Below are 24,074 nucleotides of genomic sequence, written 5' to 3'. Positions count from 1 at the left end.
CATCCCTCTACTTCCTCATCCAGGTCATTTATAAAAATCACGAAGAGTAGGGATTCCAAAACAGATCCTTGAGGCACACCACTAGTCACCAACCTCCATGCAGAATATGACCCATCTACAACCATTCTTTGCTTTCTGTGGGCAAGGCAGTTCTAGATCCACAAAGCAATGTCCCCTTGGATCGCATGCCTCCTTACTTTCTCAATAAGCCTTCCATGGGGTACCTTATCAAATGCCTTGCTGAACTCCATAAACATTACATCTATGGCTCTGCCTTCATCAATATGTTTAGTCACATCCTCAAAAATTCAATCAGGATCATAAGGCATGACCTGCCTTTAACAACGGAATGCTGACTATTCCTAATCATATTATGCCTCTCCAAATGTTCATAAATCCTGCTTTTCAGTATCTTCTCCATCAACCAAAGATTATTACTTAAAGTAAAAATTCATGGGATTGGGGATAATATTCTGGCATGGGTGGAGGATTGGCTTTCTAACAGAAAACAGAGAGTTGGGATAAATGGTTTATTCTCAGACTGGCAGTTGGTGACTAGTGGTGTTCCGCAGGGGTTGGTGTTGGGACCCCAACTCTTTACAATCTATATTAATGATTTGGAGAAAGGGACTAAGTGCAACGTATTGAAGTTTGCTGATGACACAAAGATGGGAGGGAGTGTAATGAGTGCGGAGGACATTGAAACCCTGCAGGGGGACATAGATAGGCTGAGTGATTGGGCAGACATTTGGCAGATGAAATATAATACTGACAAGTGTGAGGTCTTGCACTTTGGCAGGAAAAATAATAGAGCAAGTTATTATCTAAATGGAGAGAAACTGGAAAGTGCTTCTGTGCAAAGGGATCTGGGGGTCCTGGTGCAGGAAACACAAAAAGTTAGTATGCAAGTGCAGCAGGTAGTCAAGAAGGCCAATGGAATGCTGGCTTTTATTGCTAGGGGGATGGAGTATAAGAACAGGGAGGTCTTACTGCAGTTGTACCGGGTATTGGTGAGACCACACCTGGAGTACTGCGTGCAGTTCTGGTGTCCATATTTAAGAAAGGACATACTGGCTCTCGAGGCAGTGCAGAGAAGGTTCACTAGGTTAATTCCGGGGATGGGTGGGTTGATGTATGATGAGAGGTTGAGTAGATTGGGACTCTACTCATTGGAGTTCCGAAGAATGAGAGGCGATCTTATTGAAACATATAAGATTGTGAAGGGGCTTGATCGGGTGGATGCGGGGAGAATGTTCCCAATGATGGGTGAAACTAGGACTAGGGGGCATAATCTTAAAATAAGGGGATGCCGTTCCAGGACTGAGATGCGGAGAAATTTCTTCACTCAGAGGGTAGTGGGGCTGTGGAATTTACTGCCCCAGAGAGCTGTGGAAGCTACTACACTCAATAAATTCAAAACGGAGATAGACATTTTCCTGGATAAAAATGGCATTAGGGGATACGGTGAGCGAGCAGGTAAGTGGACATGAGGCTAGGTTTAGATCAGCCATGTGATCTCCTGGACCAGTTTTCAATAGCCTGGATGGGTCGGAGAGGAATTTTCCAGATTTTTGTTCCTCAATTGGCAACTCGGTATTTTTCCCCCGGGTGATCACATGGGTTTGGGCGGGATGAATAATAAAATAAAATGGGCAGCATGGTGCCCTGTTGGTTGGCACTGTTGCCTTGTGGGATTCGGTGAAAACTAGAGTTAAGATTGGATCAGCCATGATCTTGTTGAATGGCGGAGCAGGCTTGAGGGGCCGATTGGCCTACTCCTGCTCCTATCTCTTATGTTCTTATGTTATGTAACTTATCAACCACTGAAGTAAGACTCACTGGCCTTTAATTTCCTGGGCTGTCTCTACTCCCCTTCTTGAATAAGGGACCAAATTCTGCAACCCTCCAATCCTCCGGAACCTCTCCCGTCCTCATGGATGATGCAAAGATAATCGCCAGAGGCTTAGCAATCTCCTCCCTCATTTCCCACAGTAGCCTGGGGTACATCCTGTCCAGTCCCGGTGACTTATCCAACTTGACACTTTCCAAAAGCTCCAGCACATCCTCTTCCTTAATATCTACATGCTCAAGCTTTTCAGTCCATTGCAAGTCATCCCTACAATCGCCAAGATCCTTTTCCGTAGTGAATACTGAAGCTAAGTATTCATTAAGTACCTCTGCTATCTCCTCTAGTTCCATACACACTTTTCCACTGTCACACTTGATTGGTCCTATTCTCTCATGTCTTATCCTCTTGCTCTTCACACACTTGTAGAATGCCTTGGGGTTTTTCTTAATCCTGTCCATCAAGACTCTCTCATGGCCCCTTCTGGCTCTCCTAATTTCATTCTTAAGCTCCTTCCTGCTAGCCTTATAATCTTCTAGATCGCTATCATTACCTAGTTTTTAGAACCTTTTGTAAGCTCTTCTATCGTAAGAAATAAAGATTTGACATTCTGGGCTGAGGTCCTGGGTCCATTGAAACTGATGAAGGGACTCAGCCTGAAATGTCAACTCTTTACTCCCTTCCACAGATGCTGCATGACTGCTGAGTGTGTGCTACCCTACCTTGGGAGCGGTACAGTAACATAGAGGTTAGCACATCGTTTTACAGAGCTAGCAGTGCGGGTTCAATATCCACCACTGCCTGTATAGAGTTTGTACGATCTCTGCATGATCACGTGGGTTTCCTCTGGTACTCCAGTTTCCTCCCATGATCCAAAATGTAAGTGTTAGTAAGTTAATTGTTGACATGGACATAATTGGGCAGCATAGAATCCGTTGGGCCAGAAGGGCATGTAACTGTGCTGTATCTCTAAATAAAAAAGAAAAATTTCAGAACACATTATACCTTCAGGAAGCTTCAAAAGGATTCAACAGCATGTTAACTTATAATTTTAAAGGACATCCATCATTTCCATCTTAGCAGCACCACAACAAAAACTTTACTTACTATCCTGCCGACATTTCAACTTTCAAATTTAAGTGTGCTGGGAAGACAATAATTGTAATGGCTGAGCATCCTTCCTTCTCACACAGCCCCAATTCTACTTGTTTGCTGTCGATATGCTGAACATAAACAAAACTATTGGGACTCTTCATCGGAACTGGGAAAATGTTAACTGGTTTGAAATGTCAATTGTTTCTCTTTCCACTCAGTTCTGATGAAGGGTCCCAAACCTGAAAAATTAACAGTCTCCCTTTCCCTACTGTTCTGCCGAAGGTCGCCATTTGTGAAATATTGATCTTTCCAGGGAATCTACTGTACCTGTGATTTTCTTGACATTTTATGTTTTTTATTTCAGGTTTACAGTCTTAGTTTTGAATTTTAAAATATTTATATACTCCGGATTATTACCCAAGGCATATGCCAATTGTCATAAGATTAATACAATCAAAATTGAAAAGGGTGAATACAGGAGTGAAGGTTTTGTATTTGAATGCACGTAGTACACAGAATAAGGTCGATGAACTTGTAGCACAGTAACAGACTGGCAAGTATGATGTTGCTGAATCATGGCTGAAAGATTATAGCTGGGAGCTTAATGTCCAAGGATACACACTGTATCAAAAGGATAGGTAGGAAGGCAGAGAGGGTGGCATGCCTCAGTTGGTTAAAAATGAAATTATATTGTTAGATAGAGGTGAAATAGGTCAGAAGGTGTTGAATTGTTGTGGGTAGAGCTAAAGGCTGATTTATATTTGTGCATACGGGCTATGCCGCAGCCTACGCCGTAAACCTGACTTTCACTTCTGCATCGCTCTATGCTGTAGGGAGCATGCGTTGGTGTGCACCAAAACACTAGTTGGCGGGGGGGGGGGGGGTTCTATGCACTGCCTCCAACCTGATGGCATAAACATTGACTTCTCTAACTTCCGTTAATGCCCCTCCTCCCCTTCTTACCCCATCCCTGACATATTTAGTTGTTTGCCTGTTCTCCACCTCCCTCTGGTGCTTCCTCCCCCTCCTTTCTTTCTCCCGAGGCCTCCCGTCCCACGATCCTTTCCCTTCTCCAGCTCAGTATCACTTTCGCCAATCACCTTTCCAGCTCTTAGCTTCATCCCACCCCCTCCGGTCTTCTATCATTTCGCATTTCCCCCTCCCCCCACTACTTTCAAATCTCTTACTATCTTTCCTTTCAGTTAGTCCCGACGAAGGGTGTCGGCCCGAAACGTCGACAGTGCTTCTTCTTATAGATGCTGCCTGGCCTGCTGTGTTCCACCAGCATTTTGTGTGTGTTGTTTGAATTTCCAGCATCTGCAGATTTCCTCGTGTTGGGTCTATGCATTGATCGCTATGATATCTCACTAGACGATTTCCCACCCTGAAACTGTCTCCTTATGCCTACTCTCCACATCTTATTTATTTATTGTATTTAGAGTTACAACACAGTAACAGGCCCTTCAAACCCAGCGCCACTCAACTACATCCATGTGACCAATTAACCTACTAACCTATACATCTTTGGAACGTGGGAGGAAAGCAGAGCACCCAGAGAAAACGCATATTGACAGGGAGAACGCAGATACTCCTTACAGAGAGGAATTCAGCCATGGTGTTGTAATAGCGTTATGCTAACCACTATGCTGCCATGCCGCAGCTAATATTATATTAGGTATTAACTTTGACTCAATGCCTTTTGTGAGGATGCCTTCTGAACATAATACATCTATTATCTACAACGTCGAGCTTGTCATAAATTTGTCTGACATGATTTGTCCCTTCATGAAGCCTTGAGACTCTGATTAGATTAAGATTTTCCAAAGGCACTGCTATTGCTTCCTTAATAATTGATTCTCACATGCAGTATTTCTGACAATGGATGTCAGGCTAATCAGCCCATGCTTGCTTGTTGCCTTCACCCTTTTTTGAAAATGGATGTTACATTCCACTCTAGAAGTTAAAGATCTTTCAAAGATTATAACCAATACAGCCACTCCCTCTGTAGTTAGTAATTTTTTCTAGGAACCTAGGATACAAGCTATCCAGTACAGTATGCATATCAGCCTTTAGTCCCATTACTTTATCCAACAGCGATTTTCTCATGATCGATTTGGTTCTTCTCCAGCAGTATTTGGTATTAATGAGATTTATCTATTACTGTAAAGACTGTAGCAACATACACTCAGTGGCCACTTCATTAGATACTTCCTAGACCTAACAAGTGTTATGGAAACAGCAATGAAGAATCCATCTATATGCATGTGATGGTATAGCCAAACAGAGATGGAGGACCTTCATTATTGCCCTAAATGCCAGCGGCATAACAGACAATAAGTACCTAATAAAGTTGCCACTGAATGCATGTTTGTGGTCTAATGCTGCTGTAGCTGATCCACTTTAAAGTTCAGAGTTCTGTGTTCAGAGATGCTCTTTTGCCACCACTGTTGTAACACATAGTTATTTGAGTTGCTGTGGCCTTCCTATCAGCTTGAACCAGTCTGGCCATTCTCCTTTGATGTCATTTTCACCCACAGAACTGCCATTCACTGGATGTTTTTTGTTTTTAGCACCTTTCTCTATAAATGCTGGAGACTGTTATGGATGAAAATCCCAGATCAGCAGTTTCTGAGATAACCACCCATCTGGCACCAACAATCAACCCAAGGTAACACGAGGAATTCTGCAGATGCTGGAAATTCAAACAACACACACAAAATACTGGTGGAACACAGCAGGCCAGGCAGCATCTATAGGGAGAAGCATTGTTGATGTTTCAGGCCGAGACCCTTTATCAGGACTCAATCCAATCCAAGGTCAAGTTACTTAGATCATATTTCTTTTCCATTCTGATGTTTGGGCTGATCAACAACTGAACCTCTTGACTATGCCTGCATGCTTTGATGCATTGAGCTGCAGCCACATGACTGGTTGATTAGATATTTGCAGTAACAAACAGATGTACAGGTGAACACACACAAAATGCAGGAGGAACTCAAGCAGCATCAATGAAAATAAATAAACAGCCAACATTTCAGGCCAAGACGCTTCATCAGGACCAGAAAGGAGGAGGAAGGAGGAAGATGGGGGAGTGGAAGGAGAACCAGCTAGACGGTGATAGTTGAAGCCAGGTGGGTGGGAAAGGTGTACCTAATAACATGGCCACTGAGTATAATTCATAGCTTAAAGAAAATATGTCCCTTTAAGACCCAAATATCCAGCGGGAATAGTGGTATAGTTATGACTTAACTAGAGAATTGAAAGATAGCAATAGATCAAAGGAAAAGTTTAAACAATATTGTCAAACAGAGCATAAGTATACGGGTTTGAACATTGTCAAAATTGAACAAAAGAACCAAGAATTTGATAAAGACTGGTAAAGCAGAAGACAGGTGCTCCAGTGAGAAACAACAGACTGCAAAAGTTTCTATAGATACAGAATATGTTAGTAAAACTTAATGTGGGTTCCTTACAACAAGAAACTATTTTGGGGAATAAGGAAGTGGTAAAAAATTACCCCAAAAAATAAATCTCAGTGCTGTACATAGTGACATATTTATAGTTTGATAATAAATTTACTTTGTACTTTGAATTAGAACAAATAACTAGCAAATGTATTCGAGGAATGAACAAAGTAAAAGTCCTGGAAATGGCAGAGAACGACAGATCAAGACTGAATGAGGAGTGGAAAGAAACCAGCAGTAGTGAAAAAAATAATAGAGATTATTAACACAATCAAAAGAAGATAAACTTCCAGGACCTGATAACCACATCTTAAGGATTTGAAAGAGGACGAGGAAGATAATGGCACTGGCTGCTATATTCCAGATTCCAAAATAACTTCCACAATTGAAAGTAATCACGCTAAGAAAGAAAATATCGGAAACTACAGATTAGTTATCTTGAGATCAATAGCAAAGAAAATACTAAAAAAATATTACTAAGGAAATGGTAGAAGAAGAAATAGGCCATTCAGCTCATCAAGTCTGCTACACCATTCCATCATGGCTGATCCTGGATCCCACTTCAACCCATACACCTGTTTTCTCTCCATATCTTTTGGTGCCCTGACCAATCAGGAAACTATCAACTTCCACTTTAAACATACCCACAGACTTGGCTTCCACTGCAGTCTGTGGCAGAGCATGAGACGTGATCTGTACTTCCCCACCATTGAGGACAATTTCAAAAGGCAATGCTTCAAAAAAGTGGCAACTATCACTGACAAGCCCCATCACCCAGGACATGGCCTCTTCTCATTGCTATCATCAAGAAGGAAGTACAGGTGATGAAACTGAGAACAATAAACTTGTATGGATGGGCAGGGGTTGAGCAATGAAGTGAAAACAGAGAGTAGGAAGAAGTAGGTCACTGTTGGTTTTTAGAGGTCATGACTCATGGGCGCCACAGGAACTGGTGCTGAGGCCCCAGCTGTTCACAATCTGATCAGTGTGACACATCCAGTTTACTGAAGAGACAAACCTAAGTAGTAGTGTTAGCTATGAAGATGCAAAGGAGGTATAAATAACTTAAATGAATAAAGAGGACATAGATGTTACCCATCAGTAGAAAAATAGAAAGGCAGTACACACAGACACACGCAGAATATATATAAATGGTAAAGGATTGAAATATATTGCCATTCAGAGGGACCTAGGTGTCCTTATACATAGATTAATGAAAGTTAATGTGCAGATACGTCAAATATAACTCTGCCATGGATGGTCCCAAGCCCGGCTGTGAAAGGAAGGATTTGGGCATAGTGCTTGCAACCATACCCCAAAAAAACCCAGAGCAACAGAAATGTCAACAGAAGCTCCAAAGAGCTCATTCCTGGGTGAGGAATGGTCTTTGAAGATAGCCTTACACCAGGGGACAACTTGAAAGACAGGCCCAGAATAGAGGATTCTGACAAGCTGCTATCGGCAGTCAATGCTCCAATAGAGATGACAGGCTTAAGCATTAAATATGTTCGCCTTTAAAGCAAAAGGATTTGTGTTCAAGAGCAAAGACTTCCCAATGCAATCAAATTGAATTCTTGCAGGACCACACCTGGAATAATGTACAAGGAAGAAAAGTAACAAAGCTTATCAGATGCTTGAGATGCTGGGATGGGCAGGAGCTAGAGTTGCCCTATGGGGACAGAGTAAGCAGGCTGGGCCTATAACCTCATGGAAATAAATTTCATTAGCAGTTTGAGGAGATTTGATATGTCACCAAAGACTCTAGCAAAATTCCACAGAACCATGGAGAGCTTTTTAACTGGTTGCATTATACGTAGGACTGGGAAAAAGCTGCAGAACATTGCAAACTCAGCAAACTTCATCATGGACAATAGCCTCCCCACCATCAAGGACATCTTCAAAAAGGTGACATCCATCACTAACAACCCCAATCACACAAGACATGGCCTCTTCTCATTGCTCTCAACAATGAGGAAGTACAGAAGCCTGAAGATACATACTGACATTTTAGGAACAGCCTTTTCCCCTCCACCATCAGATTTCTGAATGGATAAGGAACCCATGAACACTACCCCACTATATAGTTTTCTCTCTTTTTGCATTACTTATTTATTTTTTATCTAGTCAGCCCTCCTTATCTGCGGGGGATTGGTTCCGGGAGCCCCCGCAGAACTCAAGGCCCTTATTTAACCTAGCTCAGTGCGGTGGTCTTTAGGACCCAGCGGAACCCCGGACCTTATTTAACCTGTCTCAGTGTGGTGGACTTTAGGACCCAGCGTAGTTCTGAATCCGCAGTGTTTCTATTCATGAAAATAATCACGATCACGACTGAAAATAAAGTGGAAGTAATAAAGTGATCAGAAAGAGGTGAAACGCCATTGGTCATTGGAAAAGCGTTAAGCCACAGTCAGTCAATGATCAGAACAATTTTAATGGAGCATGTGAAAGGCCCTGCCCCGATGAGAGCTACAATTATTACTAAGCAACTATTGAAATACATACATTTCTTAAGTGTTTTATATCATAGAAAGGTAAAATATATACTATATACTAAGACAAGCGTTTGACTAACTGACAGTAAATAATACCGGATGTACCTGTTCTGACTTCAAATCCGACTTAAAGATGGACTGAGGAACGGAACTCGTTCATAACCTGGGGTCTGCCTGTACTTTTAAGTCATCTCTAGATTACTTATAATACCTAATACAATGAAAATGCTATGTAAATAGTTGTTATACTGTATTGTTTCGGGAATAATGACAAGAAAAATAGCCCAGATGTGGAACAACGACTGCTGGAGAGAGAACTTCAGAGTTTTCCCACTCTGCGGCTGGTTGAATTCACACGTGTGGAACCCGCGGATAAGGAAGGCTGACTTTATATTTCTTACTGTAATTTATAGTTTTTATTATGAATTCCATTGCATAGCTGTCGCAAAACAACAAATTTCATGACAATTCCGTATGCCAGTGATATTAAACCTGATTCCAATTCTGATAGAAAATTCTTATAGCAACAGACTCAGAACAAGGGTCAGGCATTCAGGACTGATGACAGTAAAGTTCTTCACTTAGAAGATGGAATTAGGAGTAAGACATTGTAATTCTCTATGCAACAGGTTTATGGGAGTCAAAAAGTCAAAGAGCAAAGACAAAAGAATCAGAATCAGGTTAATTATCACCAGCATGTGATGTGAAATTTGTTAAAGTAAAAAAAGTTTAAAAAGCGAAAATCAGCTTACATTTTAGTTTTTACTTATATTTTTGACTTTTACTTGGTTATTTAATCTTTATTACCATTGGTAAGGAAAATGAGATTGCAGTGCTACTCCATTTAGTGCAAACCAGCATTCTAACAATTCAATTACTAAAAACAGTGACTAAATGTAAAATAATATCTGAGTTATTTAGAATTACAGCTCAGTTACAACTGAATTAAAAACAAGCAACTCTTAAATTAAAAGAAACAGTGGCTGCCCTATTCAACTATTGTATATGCCCAAGTTATAAACTACAATGGTTAAATATAAAATAGCTTCAAGAATTAAAACTGAGATTTTAAAAAAAGATCTGAAATCAGAGGGAGGTAGCTGCCTTATTTAAACCCAAATATTGCATGTCTATGTATTACTTATGGACTGTGGGTCTGTGCACAGATGTTTCTGTATCTCCTGCCAGATGGTAGAGGCTGAACAGGTGACTACTGGAGTGAGATGAGTCCATCACGATGCTGCGAGCCTGCCATAGACAGCGTGAATTGTTGATGGTTTCCATATCAGTTACAGTTGAAGTCAGAAGTTTACATACACCTTAGCCAAATACATTTAAACTCAGTTTTTCACAATTCCTGACATTTAATCCTAGAAAACATTCCATGTCTTAGGTCAGTTAGGATCACCACTTTATTTTAAGAATGTGAAATGTCAGAATAATAGTAGAGAGAATGATTTATTTCAGCTTTTATTTCTTTCATCACATTCCCAATGGGTTAGTTTACATACACTTTGTTTGTATGCATTTGGTAGCATTGCCTTTAAATTGTTTAACTGGGGTCAAATGTTTTGGGTAGCCTTCCACAAGCTTCTCACAATAAGTTGCTGGAATTTTGTTCCATTCCTCCAGACAGAACTGGTGTAACTGAGTCAGGTTTGTAGGCTTCCTTGCTCTCACACGCTTTTTCAGTTCTGCCCACAAATCTTCTATTGGATTGAGGTCAGGGCTTTGTGATGGCCACCCCAATACCTTGACTTTGTTGTCCTTAAGCAATTTTGCCACAACTTTGGAGGTATGCTTGGGGTCATTGTCCATTTGGACGACCCATTTGCAACCGAGCTTTAACTTCCTGGCTGATTTCTTGAGATGTTGCTTCAATACATCCACATAATTTTCCTTCCTCATGATGCCATCTATTTTGTGAAGTGCACCAGTCCCTTCTGCAGCAACGCACCCCCACAACATGATGCTGCCACCCCCATGCTTCACGGTTGGGATGGTGTTCTTCGGCTTGTAAGCCTCACCCTTTTTCCTCCAAACATAACGATGGTCACTATGGCCAAACAGTTCAATTTTTGTTTCATCAGACCAGAGGACATTTCTCCAAAAAGTAAGATCTTTGTCCCATGTGCACTTGCAAACTGTAGTCTGGCTTTCTTATGGCGGTTTTGGAGCAGTGGCTTCTTCCTCGCTGAGCAGCCTTTCAGGTTATGTCAACAAAGAACTCGTTTTACTGTGGATATAGATACTTGTCTACCTGTTTCCTCCAGCATCTTCACAAGGTCCTTTGCTGTTGTTCTAGGATTGATTTGCACTTTTCACGCTAAAGTACATTCATCTCTAGGAGACAGAATGCGTCTCCTTCCTGAGCGGTATGATGGCTGCGTGGTCCCATGGTGTTTATACTTGCGTTCTATTGTTTGTACAGATGAACGTGGTACCTTCAGGCGTTTGGAAATTGCTCCCAAGGATGAACCAAACTTGTGGAGGTCCACAATTTTTTTTTTCTGAGGTCTTGGCTGATTTCTTTTGGTTTTGTTTGTAAACTTCTGACCCACTGGAATTGTGATATAGTCAATTAAAAGTGAAATAATCTGACTGTAAACAATTGTTGGAAAAATTACTCGTGTCATGCACAAAGTAGTTGTCCTCAATGTCTTGCCAAAACTATAGTTTGCTAATATGAAATCTGTGGAGTGGTTAAACAATGAGTTTTAATTACTTCAACCTAAGTGTATGTAAACTTCTGACTTCAACTATACTGTAGTTGTGTCCCAATAATGTTCTCTGCAGTCCTGATTATTCATTGAAGTGCTTTTTGGTCAATGTTGTTGCAGCTAATATACAATACTCTCATGCCGTAGGTTAATCTGCTCTCAATTCCACATCAGTGAAAGTTTACTAGCAGATTTTCTCTTTTTAAACTCTTAAGATTGTATAGGTGCTGCCGAGCCTTCCCAGGGGTATCAAAGAGGTGATGGTGGTTCAAGAAAGCTCCTCTCCTAAGAAATTATAGCTGGAAACCTTTTCCATTATTTCACTGTTTATGAGTAGTGAAGCTTGTCCATAACTTCTTGATTCCCTGAAATTGATAATCATTTCTTTGTATTTTTGATGTTGAGTGAAAGGTTATGATTATTGCACTATTCAGTTTCTGTACCTGCTCTCTATTTCATTGTTATTTATAATTAATCCAAATACTGTGATGTCATCTGCAAATTTGATGATGGAGTTGGTGGCACTGGCAGGGGCATACTCATGGGTGAACTAGTGTTCAGTGTCTGAGAGGTTGTTATTTACTTGCCTAGTCTAACTGTCTGGGTGCAATTGGTATGAAAGTCTAGAATCCAGTTGCAGATTGATGTATTGAGTTCTGGATTGTGTAGTTTAATGTTAACTTGTTGGAAAGTATGGTGTTGAAGACAGAATGGTGCCTTCTCTATGCATCAAGGCTCAGGAACTCAATATATCCAGGCAAAGATTTGTAGATATTAAAAGGGTGCTACAGTTTGTGGAACTGCTGCCTCTAAGCTCTAATGCTCTGGGTTCAATCCTGACTTCCAGAGTGTCTGCATGAAGTTTGCACAATTGACTTGTGACTGCCTCCTGTATCCCAAAGATAATCAGGTTAAGAAGTTAATTGACCACTGTAAACTACCTCTAGAGAAGGGGTTCCCAGTCTTTTTTATACCATGGAGCCTTACTGTTAACTAAGGGGTCTGTGTACACCAGGTTGGGAACCCCTGCTCTCATGTATAGATGAGTGGTAGTTTTTGGGGAAATGGATATAAATGTGTGTTCAATGATCAGTGCAGACTCATTGTGCTAAAGGGCCTATTTCTGTTTTGTATTATTCAGATTAAAGGCACTGAGGGATATCAGACCATAAGACATAGGAGAATTAGGCCATTTGCCCCACTGAGTCTGCTCTGCAATTCCATCATGGCTGATTTATTATCCCTCTCAACTCCATTCTCCTGCCTTCTTCCTGTAATTTTTGACATCCTTACTAACCAAGAACTTTAGTCTTCACAGTGGAAGACATTAGCAACATACCTGATAGCCAGAGGTCTCAGGGAATAGAATTAGGGACAGTCAAGATTACTAGAGAGAAAGTGCTTGGGAAGCTAAATGCACTAAGGATAGATAAGTCTCCCGGACCAGATGAGGTGCACCCACAGGTTCTGAAGGAGGTGGCTTTGGAGATTGTGGAGGCATTGGAAATGATCTTCCAGGAACCAATAGATTCTGGCATGGTTCCAGAGGACTGGAAGGTCGCAAATGTAGTTCCGCTGTTTAAGAAAGGAGGGAGGCAGCAAGAAGAAAATTACAGACCTATCTGTAATTGGTAATCCTGCCTCACCAACCTATTGGAATTTTGCCAATCCTGCCTCACCAAACATTGACTAGGGAGAGACTGTGGATGTTGTGTATTTGGATTTTCAAAAGGCCTTCGATAAGGTGCCACATAAGAGACTACTTAATAAGATGAGAGCCCATGGAATTACAGGAAAGATTTTGGAATGGGTGGAGCACTGGCTGATAGGCAGAAAGCAAAGGGTGGGAATAAAGGGATCCTATCCTGGTTGGTTGCCGGTTACTAGTGGTGTTCCGCAGGGGTCGGAGTTGGGGCCGCTTCTTTTTACACTGTATATCGATGATTTACCGGTAGATTATGGATTAAATGGTTTTATGGCTAAGTTTGCGAATGACACCAAGATAGGTGGAGGAGCAGGAAGTGTTGAAGAAATGGAAAGGTTGCAGAGACTTGGTCAGTTTAGGAGAGTGGGCGAGGAAATGGCAGATGAGATACAATGCTGAGAAATGTACGGTTGTTATATGGGATACTGTGATCATATTACTGTGATTTAAATGTAATGTAATTCATATTACTTGGATCCTTATGAGCTTTGTATTTATATCCATGCAATTTATATAATATTAATAAAAATATTGAAAGAGAATGTTGAGAAACGTACAGTTGTACATTTTGGAAGAAGAAACATTCAGGCAGATTATTATTTAGATAGTGAGAAAATTCAAAACTCGGAAGTGCAAAGGGACTTGGGGTCCTCATGCAGGATACCCTGAAGGTTAACCACCAGACTGGATCGGCAGTAAGGAAAGCGAATGCTATGTTGGCATTCATTTCAAGAGGAATAGTGTATAAGAGTAAGGGGGTGTTGATGAGGCTCTTATGGGACACTGGTGAGACCTCATTTGGAATACTGTGTGCAGTTTTGGGCCCCCTATCTTAGAAGGGATGTACTGATGTTGGAGAGAGTTCAGAGAAGATTTACGAGGATGATTCCTGGAATGCAGGGGCTAACATATGAGGAGTGTTTGTCACATCTTGGACTGTATTCATTAGAGTATAGAAGAATGAGAGAGGATCTCATACAAACATTTCAAATGTTGAAAGGGTTGGACAGCGTAGACGTGGAAAGGCTGTTTCTCTTGGTGGGTGAGTCCAGGACAAGAGGCCACAGTCTTAGAATTAGAGGGTACCCATTTAAAACAGAGATGAGGAGAAATTTTTTAGCCAGATGGTCATGGATTTATGGAATTCGTTGCAACATACAGCTTTGGAGGCCCGATCATTGAGGGTGTTTAAGGAGGAGATTGTTAGGTATCTAATTAGTCAGGGTATCAAGGGATATGGGGAAAAAGCCAGAAATTGGAACTAGATGGGAAAATAGTTTAGCTCATGGTGGAGTGGCGGAGCAGACTCAATGGGCCAAATGGCCTACTTCTGCTCCTTTGTCTTATGATCTTTGTGAACTTATTGACCTCTGCTTTAAATATATCCAATGACTTGGCCTCCCCAGATGCCTGTGGCAATGAATTCCACAGATTCACCACCCTCTACTAAAAAAAACTCATTTTCATTACTGTTCTAAAGGCTCACCCCTCAATTCTGAGGCTGTGCCCTTTGGTCCTAGATTCCCCCCCCCCCCCACCCCATTATAGAAAACATCCTCTTCACGTCCACTCTATCTAGGCCCCTTTCAGCATTCAATAGGTTTCAATGAGATCCTTCCCTCCTCATTCTTCTAAATTCCAGCGAGTACAGGCCCAGAGCTATCAAATACACTTCATATGTTAACCCTTTCATTCCTAGAGTCATTCGCGTGAACCTCCTCTGAATCCCCTCTAATGTCAGCACATTCTTTCTGAGACAAGGGGCCTGACCAATGACTCAATTTACAAGTTAAACTTTAGGGAATCCTGCACAACAACTCCCAAGTCACTTTGCATCCCCAATGCCAGCACATCAATTCTTGGATAAGGAGCCCAAAACTGCTCACAATACTCTGTAGGGTCTAACCAGTGCCTTAAAAGCCTTTGGATATGGGGAAAGTGCAGGAAAGTGACTGCAAGCAAGAAACACCTGCTTCTGCACCTTAGGAAACCCAATTCCAATCTCCTCGCAATCCCCATATTTTCTTTAACGCCTTAGGTGTCTAAAAAGCAAAATATAGCAAATGCTGGAAATATGAAGTAAAACAGCTGTGATCACAGGTCATTAACTTGAAATGTCATAAATCCGAGATCTTGACTTTAATGGCAAGCTTGGCATTTGTTGTCCGAACCTAATTGCTCCCAAGCTGGGCCATTACAGAGCCAATCATATCAGTGCATCTGGAGTTACAGATCTACCAGACTGGGCAAGAGATACATGTTTGCTATCAAGCTAATTAGTGAACCAGATGGGGTTTTACAACCAAGTGATTTCATGGCTACCAATAATAGGTTTCATTTACTTGGCTAAAATTTACAGTATTTTAATTCTCCAGCCAGTGTGGTAAGACTTCATTTCCAGATGAACTGTACAAGCTTCTGGATTATAAATTAACCACGATGGCTACTACATGCAGTATATAACAAAACCCATACTCCTCTCCATTAAAATCCCACAGGTGTTCAAAAATTCACCGTGGTAGTAATGGCAAACGCTGCAAAGGGTGGTGTCCCACAGGGCAATGAAGAAGGTTATCTAACATCAGAACAGCATCACGATCAACTAGGGAAGTGAACAACGGAATGGCACATAGAATTTAACTTGGAAAAGTGTGAGGTGGTGCATTAGGATTTGCATGGTAAATGGTAGGGTCCAGGAGAGTTGGGTCAGTGGCCACTTTATTAGGTGCACCTGTACATATGCTCGTTAATGCAAATATCTAATCAGCCAATCATGTGGCAGCAACTCAATGCATAAAAGCAAGCAGACATGGTCAAGAAGTTCACTTATTATTTGGACCAAACATCTGAATGAGGAAGAAATGTTATCAAAGTGATTTTGACCTTGGAATGATTGCTAGTGCCAAAGAAGATGTTTGAACATCTCAGAAACTGCTAAAATATACATTCAGTGCATAGCAGTTCTGTGGGCAAAAATGTCTGGTTAATGAGAGATCAGAGGAGAAAGGCCAGGTTGGTTCAAGTGGACAGGAAAGCAACAGTAACTCAAATAACCACACGTTATAACAATGATGTGCAGAAGAGCATGCCTGAAAAAATCACTAAGCAACTACCATCAACAGATCACTTGCAATACCAGAAGAAACAACACACTGGACCATTGCTATACCACCATCAAGAATGCCTACCGTGCTATTCTACGCCCTCACTTCGGGAAGTCTGATCACCTAGCTAAACTTCTACTCCCTGAGTATAGGCAGAGACTGAAGACTGCAGCACCAGCAGTGAGGACCAAGAAGGTATGCACAAGGGAAGCACAGGAGCGCCTACAGGACTGTTTTGAATCGGTGGACTGGATTGTATTCAGGGATTCATCTTCAAACCTGGATGAGTATGTTGCAGTTGTTACCGACTTTATTTAAACCTGTGTAGATGAGTGTGTGCCCACAAATACTTACTGTACATTCCCAAATCAAAAGCCGAAGATGAACCAGCAGGTCTGCCGTCTGCGAGGCTAGATCTGAGGCATTCAAGTCTGGCGACCCAGCACTGTACCAGAAAACCAAGTATGATTTGCACAAAGCTGTTTCAAGGGTGAAGAGACAATTTCAAATGAGGTTGGAGGTGACATCGGATGTACGGTAACTCTGGCAGGGTCTGCAAGATATTACTTCCTACAAAGCGAAACCCAATAGCACAAATGACAGTGATGCTTCACTACCAGATGAACTCAACGCCTTCTATGCCTGCTTTGAAAGGAGAACACAATTACAGCTGTGAAGATGCCTGTTGCACCTGATGACCTTGTGATGTCCATCTCAGAGGCTGACGTTAGACTGTCTTTAAAGAGAGTGAACCCTCGCAAGGCAGAAGGTCCTGATGGAGTAACTGGTAAAGCTCTGAAAACCTGTGCCAGCCAACTAGCGGGAGTATTCAAGGACATTTTCAACCTCTCACTGCTATGGGTGGAAATTTCGACTTGCTTCAAAAAGGCAACAATTATACCAGTGCCTAAGAAGAATAATGTGGGCTGCCTTAATGAGTATCGCCCGGTAGTACACACAGCGACAGTGAAATGTTTTGAGAGGTTAGTCATGACTAGTCTGAACTCCTGCCTCAGCACGGACCTAGACCCAGTGCAATTTGCCTATCGCCACAATAGGTCAATGGCAGATGTAATCTCAATGGCAGTCCACACAGTTTTAGACCATCTGGACAACACAAACACCTATGTCAAGATGCTGTTTCTCGACTATAGCTTAGCATTTAATACCATCATTCCCACAATCCTGATTGAGAAGTTGCAGAAACTGGGCCTCTATACCTCCCTCTGCAAATGGATCCTCAACTTCCTAACCTGAAGACCATAATCTGTGCAGATTGGTTATAACATCTCCTCCTCGCTGATGATCAACACTGGCGCACCTCGGGTGTGTGCTTAGCCCACTGCTCTGCTCTCTATATACACATGACTCTGTGGCTAGGCATAACTCACATACCATAAGTTTGCTGATGATACAACCACTGTTGGTAGAATCTCAGGTGATGACGAAGGGCATGCAGGAATGAGAGATGTCAGCTGGTGGAGTGGTGCCACAGCAACAACCTGGCACTCAATGTCAGTAAGATGAAAGAGCTGATTGTGGACATACCAATCCTCATAGAGGGATCAGAAGTGAAGAGAGTGAGCAGCTTCAAGTTCCTCGGTGTCAAGACCTCTGAGGATCTAACCTGGTCCCAACATATCGATGTAGTTATAAAGAAGGCAAGACAGCGGCTATACTTTATTAGGAGTTTGAAGAGATTTGGCATGTCAACAAATACACTCAAAAACTTCTATAGTTGTACCATGGAGAGCATTCTGACATGCTGCATCACTGTCTGGAATGGAGGGGCTACTGCACAGGACTGAAATAAGCTGCAGAAGGTTTTAAATCTAGTCAGCTCCATCTTGGGTACTACCAACTTTGTAAAGTACCCAGAATATCTTCAGAAAGTGGTGTCTCAGAAAGGCAGCATTCATAATTAAGGAACTCCAGCACCCAGGGCATGACTTTTTCTCACTGTTACCATCAGGTAGGAGTTACAGAAGTCTGAAGGCACACACTCAGTGATTCAGGAACAGCTTCTTCCCTTCTGCCATGTGATTCCTAAATGGACATTGAAACTTTGGACACTACCTCACTTTTTAAAAAAATATACATTATTTCCATTTTTGCATGTTTTTAATCTATTCAAAATATGTAATTGATTTACTTGTTTATTTATTATTTTTCCCCTCTGCTAGATTATGTGTTGCATCGAACTACAGCTGCTAAACTAACAAATTTTACATCACATGCCGATGATAATAAACCTGATTCTGATTGCCCAACAAGTTGAATTGGGTCCCACTCTTGTACCAAATAAAGTGGCCATTTTGAGATTCATAGTTTCCTGAAAGTGGTGACAACAATGACCCTTGCTTTCATTGGTTAGGGCATTGAGTACACAAGTTATGACATCATGTTGCAACTGTACTAGTAGCCAGTAAGAGTATTGTGTCCTGTTCTGGTCACCTGGCTAGAGGAAGGATGTCATTAAACTGGAAAGATTTCAGAAAGATTATCAAGACCATTAACAGGACAGGGTAGCTTGAGTTAATAGGTAAGGCTGTTTTCCCTGGAGCAGATGAGGCTGAAGGGATGACCTTGTAAGAGGTATGGAAAATCATGAGGGGCAAAGATAAGGTGGACGGCCACTTTCTTTTCCCCAGGGTTGGCGGGGTGGAGGTATGGAACTAAAGTGCATAGATTTCAGTTAAGAGATGAGTCCTGTCGGACAACATTTTCACAACGGGGATAGTAGATTTATGGAACTAACTACCAGAGGAAGTGGTAGGGTCAGGCACAGTTAGGACATTTAAGAGACATTTTGACAGGTTCAGGGTAGTGGAGGGATTTTAGAGGATATTGGTCATGTTTGGTTAGCATGAAGAAGACGGACCGAAGGGCATATGCTTCCCTGCTGTATAACGGGAGAAAATCCATCTTTGGGACTTCTGTTTTCGTACTTTTAACGCAACAGATCGGGTTTCTGGAGAGCGCTTTGCACCTCTGAAGTACGACAGAGGGGCAGCCGCGTCCTCTGCCCCTGACAGACGACACCTCACTCCCGACCCCCCCATCCTGTCTCTGGGGTCGTAGCTCAGCTCCACGAAGGTGGAAAGGGGGTGTTGGTGCTTCCTGAACCCTGGGGAAGGGAGATGGACGAGGTGACGAGGAGAGGCGAGATGCCAGGGAGGGACAGAAGGCGGCTGACGGGCAGAGCGGGGTATCCCGGGCTTTTACCTCCTCCAAGGCAGTCACCGCGTTCCTGCAGTTCCCCATTTTGGTGGTAAACGAGGAGGTCGTCGGCGAGCTGTGGTCCTCCAGGGTTTCGCTGATAAATTCCTGCACCGTGATGACCTCCGGCATGTCTTCCTATTATTATTATTTCCCCCTTTCCGGATCAAATGTCCCCTTTGCAATAGGGCGATGATGACTTTAAAATAATAGTAACAACGTTGAAGAGGAGGAGAGAGAGGGAGCCTCCCCGAGGCAGGAGCGCCGGCAGACTGCCGCCCTCACAAGCGGGCGCGCGGTCCGACGACAACAGGGAAGGAAATGCTGGCGGGAGCGCGCTCCTCGCGAACGAGCGTCCCGCCGCCCGCGCGCCCTCCCTCCCCATGATCGCTATCCCAACGGCGGGAGTGCGCTCCTCGCGACCGACTGCCCGCCCGGCCGCCCGCGCGCCCTCCCCATCTCCCTATCCCCGACGGAGCGAGCGCGCGCCCGCTCCTCGCGAGTGACCGTCCCGCCGCCCGCGCGCCCCTCACTCTCTGTTCCCCATCCCCATCGGCGGGACCCAGGTAGACCGTCTCACCGGTAACTCGACCACCACTAATCCGGTATTTATTATATTTTACAAACTTTAAAGTGAGACATCTCTGAGCGGTTCTGTTGTTGTTAAAATCACTTTGCTTCCCTGCAGTGCAGAAACTAACTAGCTGTCAGAAACGGCCATGTGATATTGACCTCATCAAAGTCGAAGTAAGTGTACTATTAAAGTATATTTATGTCGCCATATACATTACTGCCCTGAGATTTATTTTCCTGCAGGCATTTCCCATCAACAGTTTCACTGATGTTGGGTTGCTTTCTATCCTTGAGGAAATTGTGTTAACCAGTAGTTTCAAGAACTCTTGGTCGTCCAATCACAAACGAGAAAATCTGCAGATGCTGGAAATCGGAGCAACACGCACAAAATGCTGGAGGAACCCAACAGGCCAGGCAGCATCTATGGAGAGGAATGATCAGTTGATGTTTCCGGCTGAAACCCTTTGGCAGGACTGGAGAAAAACATCTTTTTTACCTGGAAAGAAAATAGTCAATGCTATTCCTGGTGAAGGGTCTTGGCTCGAAATTTTGACTGTACTGTTTTCCTAGATGCTGCCTGGCCTGCTGTGTATACGTCTCTTGGTTGTCCATCCAATGGAGAAGCAAGCGGCTCACTGTCCCAAAGACCCTCACCATCTTTACGATGCACTATATCTGGTACATCATTGCTTCAGATTCAGATTCATTTATCTGTCATGTGCACTTGGAAACATACAGTGAAATACATCATTTGGGTTAACAAGCAACTCAATCTAAGGATGTGCTGGGGACAGCCTGCAAGTGTTGCCACAAATTCTTCTATTAACATAGCATGCCTACAATGCTCAGCAATAAAACAATCCCCTTGTTGCCCAGCCATGCGCTCGCGCGCTCTCTCTCTCTCTCTCTTTCTCTCCCCCCCCCCCCCCCCCCACAACAAACTAGGTTTCCTCCATTTGATTCTTGAAGCTCAGCCTCCAACTCTCCCAGTGAATTTACAGACCCAGGCCTTTGGCTATCAAGCCTTGAATTCTGGACTTTGATTTTCAATATCTCCAAAATAGAGAGAAGTAGAGAAGGCAGTCCGATGAGCAAGGGCTCCCAGGCCTAATGAGGCACCATATAGGCTTTATAAGAATGCACCATACGTCTTGCAGTTTTTCTGGAGGCTCATGAGGGTAGTGTGGCAGAGGTGAATAATATCCAAAATGTGGCGAAGGGTTGTCAGTGTCCCGATTCTAAAAGAAAATGATGTAGAAAACATCAGTCAGTTTCGACCAGTATGCCTTCTGAACATCGAGGGGAAAAATTTCTTCACTGTAATAGCACAGAGGCTGGCCAGCTACTTGTAAAGAAGTAAGTACATTGATACATCTGTACAGAAAGCAGAAATTCCAGGATTCCCTCAGTGTTTGGAACATACAAGCATGATATGGCACCAGATCCAAGCAGGTTGGAAGGACAAAAGAGATCTTTATATGAGCTTCCTGGACCTCACCAATGCATTTAGCTCAATTCCCCGTGCACTCCTCTGGGAAGCATTTGACTTCTTCCAGATACCAGAGCCCATCACAACGCTGGTGAAGTTGTACTTTCAAGACCTGCAACTGTGCTTCACAACAGCAGATTTTTACCACAACATGGCAGAGACTGGAAGTAGGCATTATGGCAGGTTGCACTATATCACCCCTAGCCTTCACAATGGCCATGGAGGTCATTATCAGGGCTTCAAGATGGGTGGTAGTAGTGAAACGACAAGTGCTGGACTTCTTCTCCCTATTAGGCTGTACGTGGATGACATAATAACACTGACCACTACTGTAGCATGCACCGAGCGGCTACTTGGAAAGCTGCAGGAGAACATCAAGTGGGCCAGAATGAAAATCAGACCCAGCAAGTCACAAAGCATCTCCATAGTCAAGGGAACGCTGAAAGGCAAAGTTCTTCATCGGTGATGACCCAATTCCAACAGAGTTTGAACAGCCTGTCAAAAGCCTTGGTAGATGGTACAACATAATCCTCACAGACAAGGAGCAAGTGTAGTAACTAAAGCAACACATCGCCAATGGCCTGGATTTCATTGGCAAGACCATGCTGCCCGGAAAACTGAAGTTCTGGTGCTTACAGTTTGGGCTCCTACCCCGGGTGATGCAGCCACTCACTATCTATGAAATCCCACTAACAACCATGAAGAAGCTCAAGTGAACCATCATGTCGTTTGTTAAGAAGTGGCTCAGTGTCCTAAGGTGTATCAGTGACATCAGTCTGTTTGGTAAAGGAGTCCTTGGCCTTACAGAGGAATTCAAATCTTCTAAGGTGCATCTACAGATGACACTCAAGGACTCTCATGACAAGACCGTCAGTAACGCTGCATGGACCTCATCAACTGGGCGGAAATGGAACCTCGCTAATGCAGCAAGCAACAGCAGCCCTTAGGCTTAGAGGCATTGTGGGGCAAGTCTAACAGGGCAGAGGTGGCTTTGGTCTGGCACAAGGCCACAATTCCAGAGTGAAGGAAGATGGTTGTCAAGGAAGTACAGTGACACAAAGAGTAAGACAGAAGTGCAAAAGCTGTCTCTCTGGCTAAGCAGGGGCAATGGTTGTGGTGGGAAAGCACGACGAGGAGGAAAATCAACTGGAAGGACATATGGGAGATGGAAGCAAGCAGATTTAGCTTTCTCATCAGAACTAAATAGTATGTGCTTCCCTCACAAAAAACCTCCACCAGAACCCAACTTCAACCCTGTGCCCGATTCCCAATACCGGCAGCCCTCAAGCATATCCTGGCAAGCTGCAAAACCAGCCTCATACAAGGCAGATGCATGTGGTGTCCTAACCAGGTCCTGAAGAGTCTGGCAGCGGCAATCAAGATCAAGAGGATAGCAACCAACTCCTCCCCCCCCCCCCCCCCCCCACAGCGACTAACACTCTAATGCTACCAGCATTCGTTTGGGAGGGAGAGAAAAGACCAACTAATCTCCCTCCTAAGCTAGAAACAAGATAGATGAACATGGCCCGTGATTGGAAAATGCTGGTGGATGTCAATAAACAAATCACCTTTCCACTGGGCGTTGCTACGATCAACCTTAGGCCAGTCTTGGTTCTCTGGTCCAATTCATTACAGATGAAACTCACAGTCTGGTGGGAGGATTCAGTGGCTGAAGCATATGAGCGCAAGAGGTTACGCTATGCAGATCTAGCCGCTGAAGCTCAGTGACGGGGCTGGAAAATCAATGTTTGTCCTGTGGAAGTGGGTTGTAGGGTATTTATAGACACACCATCAACTTACTGAAGGAGCTAGGGATCCATGGTTGGACTCTACTGCAAACCATCAGAGGCAGTGGAAATAAGAAGTTAATAGCTTTGGATCAAGCAAAAAGATTTCTCCTGGGCTCCAAGATATCATCAAAAGAGTGGGAGGACACAACAGGGGTTGGGGGGGGGGGTGACCCTGGGATATCAGAAGTCATCGTCAAGCCCTCCAGAGATGTAGTGGGCTAGTCAAGGAAGGAGGGTGCCGATTTCAAAACCCCCACGTGTCAGCCTTATGCCACTCTCAAAATCAAAACAGCATCAAGCAAGAGCTCATGACCATTGGCACAAGGGATATTAATATCTTATACCGTGATTTTTGATTTCAATTTTAATATCTTTAATAACAACTTGGTATGACAACTGCTCTGACCAAGTTTGCATAAAGTTGTGAGCATTCACGACTTGGTGAAAAAAATACAGTTATTATAAGCAGGCGTGATAGCACCTCTACCTCCTCAGAAGGCTAAGGAAATTTGACTTGTTCCTGATGACCCTCACCATTTTTTAAAAATTGGTGCACTGTAGAAAATATCCTAACAAG

The 24,074-nt window shown here is 43.1% G+C and overlaps 1 protein-coding gene across 1 annotated transcript in view; it reads right to left on the bottom strand.

Moving 5' to 3' along the window:
• Nucleotides 1–19,945, bottom strand: part of unm_sa1614 (un-named sa1614) — a 151,533-nt gene extending 131,588 nt beyond the window's left edge. The window contains exon 1 of the mRNA XM_073062174.1: nucleotides 19,652–19,945. Coding sequence (XP_072918275.1) covers nucleotides 19,652–19,777 — 126 coding nt within the window. The 5' untranslated portion in view covers nucleotides 19,778–19,945. The remainder of the gene's footprint in view (nucleotides 1–19,651) is intronic.
• Between the last annotated feature and the right edge of the window lie 4,129 nt (nucleotides 19,946–24,074).

Source organism: Hemitrygon akajei, chromosome 11 (genome assembly GCF_048418815.1).
Source record: "Hemitrygon akajei chromosome 11, sHemAka1.3, whole genome shotgun sequence".
In the NCBI taxonomy this organism is placed as follows: domain Eukaryota; kingdom Metazoa; phylum Chordata; class Chondrichthyes; order Myliobatiformes; family Dasyatidae; genus Hemitrygon; species Hemitrygon akajei.
The sequence above is the reverse complement of the archived record's forward strand: the minus strand, read 5'-3'. Positions and strand labels throughout refer to the sequence as shown.